Genomic DNA, 6,187 nt, shown 5'->3' with positions numbered 1-6,187 from the left:
CACTGAGTGATGTCTGTGTGACATCAGGTTTGGTTGAATTTTCAGAACAAACTTTGCTGCTACACATTTCATGCCCAAAACTTCTAAAAGAATTTGCTTGGCATAAGGCAAAGGATACGCCAACACCATCAGCAAGCTCCCTGATGATGATTCGGTGATTTTCCGGAACTATTTTTTTTACTTCTTTAACATTGTCGTCAGTAATTGATGTGCTAGGGCGACCAGGGTGGTTGTCATCAACGTCTTCTCGATCCTCTCTGAAAAGTTTATAACACTCATAATCTCTTGTCTTACTCATAGCAGCTTCACTAAGAGCTGCAGTCAACATTTTGAATGTGGTGCTGCAATTTATTCCATTTTTCAAGAATAATTTAATGCAAATTCTTTTATCTTTCTTTTTCATAAGTAAAGATTCCCCAAGCACACAAAGACATGCATAAACTTTTCAACTGTCGACAATAAACTAAGTACTCAAAACAGCTGAAAATGTAAATGTACACCAGGAACATGTGTACCAACAAGATAAAAAAAAGTTTTGAAAAGCAGATGTATAAACCCTGAAATTAAAAAAATTCCCATTACTTTTTGATAACACCTCATATATCCATTTGTTCTTTGATAATGTATATTTTAGTAAAGGATATATAGTGCTATACAACATGTCAGTATTTAAACATATCTTTCTAACCTCTCAATCTCTATTGTAAAAGTTTTTTTTCTTCTTCTTCTTAAAAATGTATGAATAAATAAATAAACTGCCATGAAAGATGAGACAACTGTCGGTAATCAAGAAAATGTGTTAAAATCAAGCAGTTTAAACATGAAGAAGGAGACTGGGCTTGTGCAGTTTACAGAACAAGACATGTGCAAATCCCCAGCTTTTTGAGTAAGGGCTGAGATATTTCAGTTTTATGCCTCTGTATCCTGGTGCAGGAAAACTGGGAAATAACACACTAAAAATTTTGGGAGCATAGTGCTTTTAAAAGGGATGGTTACAAATTGAAATTTTCTTAGGAATAGTAAGCATAATAATGTATGTGATAAAATATTTTATTACTATAGCCAAAAATTTGATTTTATATTCACTTACAGTTCATTTACAGTAGCAACATATAAATATTTATGTGACTGAACAATTTTTTTTCCAACTGCTGTATTTGCAGTCTTCACATGAGCCCCATAATTACAAATGAGCCTTTTCACAAGTATTAAATAATAGGGCAATGCAAAATGAATGAGAGAAGACTCACAAACACACAAAACTGTTGTAACTATCAAAGAGTGAAATTCGAACTGTTTTACTTGTCATTTTACAGTTTATTTGGTGTGACCAGTTTGAACTGAAGTTGAATTCATGCTATTTAAAAATATTATTTGCAATAATTTATTCTTATCAATAATGGAGGCAGTGGTCGTCATTTAGCACACTTTCGCTTGTTTCCAAAATGGCATTATTTTATATACAAGGCAGTAAAATTCAGTATATTGCATGTTTTGGTAATATTTATATTAAATTTGTATTCAAATTTATGTTGTGACTTCTTTGCAAAACATTCCAAGAATCTATTGACCGATATGGCACCCTGGGAGCTTCTGTTCTTCAGTAGAGGTACCAGTATATACAATTCAAAGTAACAGCTGAACCATCAGTTGGAATACTTTACTTAATTAACCCTACAGTGAATGCTTTCTGTGTATGGTCAGCCAAGGAACAGCCAGCCACCGAAGAAAGTCAAAGCTGCATCTTCCATAAAAAGTATGTCACAGTATATTCTTCTTTCTTAATTCCTTTTTGTCTAGCTTGATTTACATTTAAACTTTTATAATTTCTAATATGGAGCACTACTGCTCACGAGCGTGTGATACTCTAGTTTTAGATGTTAGTGTTTTGTGTACAACTGCTGCCAGCCTCAGAGACACAACAGTGTTGTGTGAATTGCTATAGTGGCCCTTGCTGGTTGAATATCAAGTTATAACGTCAGTTTGTGTATTTGTTTTGAAGTGAGTGATCGTCTAGCAGGTGGTCCATTACAAGCAGTACCTTTGGCCCACTGGAAAAGAAGTTTTACATGGGATGGAGTTTGTCTCTTTACCTTTTGTAGATACTTTGTACTAAGCACGTAGAAAATTAGACCAATAGTACACTGATTTCAGTAGCAGGAACAGCATGACAGAAAGTTCATTTTACGCTTTGGATAAACATGTGATAACCTTTGCAATACTCTATTATTAACATCATTAATGTACAATAAGGACTTACTGTGATACTAAATCTACATATTGTCTGAAAAGGTATGTTTACAAATTTTTCTCCTTTATCAGTAAACATAGTGTCAAATTATACCTTGGTGATATAAAACAAAACTCATTAGAGCAAATGGGGGTTTGTTTGCAATACAATCCATAAACTGTTTATTTACATACAAGAAATGAGATACCTAGCTTTGGAAGTTTCTGAGTTGAATCAAATAGGATTCCATTATTATATACACTTTTACAGACATTGGCTGTACAGTTCAGTTCCTCTGTATTCTATTCATTTATTGAAATGTAGAGGCGCAAACTTGCTTGTTAAAAAAAGAAGAAAAATGTTTTCACAACCGACACTTCACAAATTTCTGTTTTTCCATGTACCGTTCATTCGGAAAGACTTAAACATGACTGTTACCTAGAGTAACACAAAAATCACAGTGTAGCATGAGGCAGTGGACTCCAGCACTCGTTGCGTGATGCTGGCGAGCCCGTGCCTTCATCGCTGTACGGTTCGGTCTTCTCGTGCCGATACAGGGAGACCGGAGAGGATCGCTGCTGCGGCTGAGGTGACGGCTGATGGTACTCGGGAGCTGGGGCCGTCGTGGGCTCGTCTGCTATGAGCGGCAGGAACTCTGTTCCCTGGAAGACATTTCAATTTTTATTCTGCCTTTTTTATTTTGTTTGGGACTGAAGTTTTGAAATCTCATTTGAGACTGAGCAAAAGTAGGCTTGTGATGTAACATACTAATGAAGTAATGTTTGAGGAAACAGAAAAAGCAGCCAAGAAAGGGTGTGTATGTGTGGGGTAACTCTCTTCTAACCTCCAAGCTCTACAAACATTCCCATACATACCAAGCTGTAATAGTATTCTTGGAAGAGAGATTGGTTAGGCACATCTCAGGGGTCTCACCCAGAGTAAATTTTTAATTCTGAAGTAGGTAGTGCCTTTGTGAAACATTCTGACGGGTGAGTACTATACGCCATACTGGGACTTAAGCCTGGACCTTTTCCTTTTGTTGGTACTGCTCTGACCCACTGAGCTATCAAAGGATGACTCCTTTCTTCAAGATATTTTAGTCCAGTGCAGTGCACAGCAGAGCTGTGCTGAATTTGTGACAGCAAGGTTACTCAAGAGAGCCAATGATCTGATTCCCAGTCCCGCTCTGGAGACAGTTTTAATTTGTTAGGTAGTTACGAAACTATGCACTGGGAATGTTCTTTTGATTGGCCACTGTTTATGAAAAGTTTTTAGTTTCGCACTCCTTTGTATTACGTGCATCAACTTTAATTGTTAGATTAGTTCTGTATGATACAGCATGGTGTTTCTGTTTTTGTTGATGCCACTGTGTGAAGAAAGAAGAGATTGTTTTGGTGATATACTGTTCCTGAAAATCACTAAGTGAGTTACGGATCTCACTGTGTTCGTCAGACACGTCATTCTTCTGAGGCAAGCTGTGCTGTAAGTGGCCCTTGATATCCTGGATACTGGGAGAGAGATGATGTCTGAGCTGCTCACATACATGTTCCATCAGGAACACATCTAGGAATGTTGCTGTTCATAGGAGTACTTCAAAATCACACAGACAGTTCATAGAGACATGCCATGCACGGAGGAGCCATGTCCTTTTGGAAAATGGTACCACGACAGTGTCGTATGAGATACAGTGCGTGAGGATGTGTGATATCCCTGAGGTAATGTGGTGCCATCAGAGTTATCTCATTCACTATCAGCTGTCCCCTGAAGTTGTACCAGATGGTTTCCCACAAACATGATGCCAGAAGTAAAACCAATACGACTGTCAAAAACAGTGAAAGGATGTAACCTCTTCCCAGGTAGTCGGCATAGTTCCCAACAACAGTCATACAGGGTAGTGCAGAACCGTGACTCATCACTGAATATATTCCAATGCCATTCAGTAGCAGTCTGGTTATGGTACCACTCCGAACACAACCGTTTGTGTTGTGGTGTTAATGGGAGTCTACACACACAGGATGCTAATTCCGTAGTCTGGCTGCTACAAGTCTTGAACCAGTGATGCTAGATGACACAGAGTGTTGCAGGGAGTCCATTACACAGTGTTGGACAGTAGGTGCAGATGTGAATGGGTTACAATGAGCTCAGTGCATAATATCGCAATCCGTCCTTGTGGTGTTCAGATTATTCCATAGGAACCTTGACAAAAAGTGTGCCTGCTCTCACATCTCCGTGCAGTCCGACATCGGGTCACTGTCACACCCGAATGCCCCACAAATCAGGATACTGCATGATCTGGCCAGCCAGCCAAATGGAGCCCCACAGCGAGGCCCTTCTCAAACTCTTTCAGGTGCTGATAATGCTGTCTCATACAAGTACGCAGCATCTCTGTGTCCCTCACAATGAGCACTCAACATCTAATGCTGTTCACACCTGTTATATATGCTACCGGGCCTGCTAACAACATTAATGCACTCTGATGGAAGTTCTGCCCATCACAGAGAATTACATCTTTAACCATTTACATACCCACCAATGGAGTGCAGGTTTACAAAATTTCATGGACATCTGACTGTGTCTTGTAGGTGTATCACTGCTTTTGTCAGTCAGTGCACATCAGCACTTTGCATGAGCATGACCACCTCAGCATCAGCAGCAGCTCTTTTAAATCCATTGCTAGACAGGTGCCTCCAACTGACTTTTACAAGCTTTATGGTCCTCAGTTATGTGCGTACATGCTCCTCCATTTTTCCTAACATCACTAGACACCCATTTTCCATTAAATCATCATCTCATGTTCATTTTCCATTAAATCATCACCTCAGCCTCTTCCTAACTCTTTGGATCCAGCAAAGAACTTCGTTGCTCCATCCAGCGTTTGTTCGTGTCCCACCCAAGTAAATTTTATTTTTGTTAGTCACAGTTACACTGCAGTCCACTGCCTGGTCAGTTTGCTAGTCTCCTGTCTCAAAAAACATGTGTTCCTTCAGTAGCTGCTGAGCTACTATAAGATACCGAATTTTTTCCATTAAAAGTTCATGCCTCACTGTCATATGTCAAAACTGGTTGATTGCAATATTTACGTTTCATACACATCAGAATTGTACATTTGAAAATGCTAGTTAGTGTACCAAAACAAAAAATTTTTCGTCCTTTTTATTCTTGTTATTTCTTTACCTCGGCCATTATTGCACACAGAAATTAATTTAAATGCAGGTGTACTCAACTGAAGCACACACTGATTGTTCAGTTGAGGTTACTATGAAATGACTGAAACGTCTCCAGTATGTTTGTGGAAACTCACTAAATGAAATTTTTTTTAAAAAATATGTTGTAATTTAGGTACTTCATTAGTCAGAAAGTAGAAGCTTCCACATAAAACAGATAAAAAAGCCCCTTGACCTTGAGTGATATAACTACACTTTTTTTAAGAAGAAATTAACTTCACTGAACACTCTGAATCACTGTTCATTGTGGTTCACCTGCACTCACTCAGTTACTCATTCATCATGTTCTGTAGATCCCATCAAGAAGGAAAACCTTCACAGGTGTAGAATGAATCAACACATAAATCAACAAAAAAAAGAAGTAAATCATAGAAACTAAATTGTATACTGTATTAATGAACCACTTAATGTACTCGTGCTTATAGCACCTAAATTAGAAGTAAAGATGCTACTTGGAAAATGTTGGTGGCTCCTCAGTCATATTAAATAGCTATTGGTTATCTCCTATTAATAGCTTAATATTTCTTATTTATGGATTTGTCTGTCACTTCTTGGTAGAACAATTCCATACTTAAGGTTGCATAACAAGTAAACTGTTTTTGTTCCACTGATTTTTGTTTATTCCTAACTAGTTTTCAGGTTATTGGGCCATCTTAAGGAAACAGCTGACTTGTGTCCACAGGAGGTACTAGTTCTTAGATAACCAAACATTGTAAGCAAAGATAGAAACCAC

The 6,187-nt window shown here is 38.1% G+C and overlaps 1 protein-coding gene across 1 annotated transcript in view; it reads right to left on the bottom strand.

Annotated features, from left to right (window-relative positions):
* Positions 1–2,685: 2,685 nt before the first annotated feature.
* The window catches only part of LOC126418811 (T-related protein-like), a 213,882-nt gene continuing 210,380 nt past the window's right edge, over positions 2,686–6,187 (bottom strand). Inside the window, exon 8 of the mRNA XM_050085752.1 lies at positions 2,686–2,892. Coding sequence (XP_049941709.1) covers positions 2,686–2,892 — 207 coding nt within the window. The remainder of the gene's footprint in view (positions 2,893–6,187) is intronic.

This window comes from Schistocerca serialis, chromosome 9 (assembly GCF_023864345.2).
Source record: "Schistocerca serialis cubense isolate TAMUIC-IGC-003099 chromosome 9, iqSchSeri2.2, whole genome shotgun sequence".
NCBI lineage: Eukaryota > Metazoa > Arthropoda > Insecta > Orthoptera > Acrididae > Schistocerca > Schistocerca serialis.
Note: the sequence above shows the minus strand (reverse complement) of the source record. Positions and strands in the feature narration are given on the sequence as shown.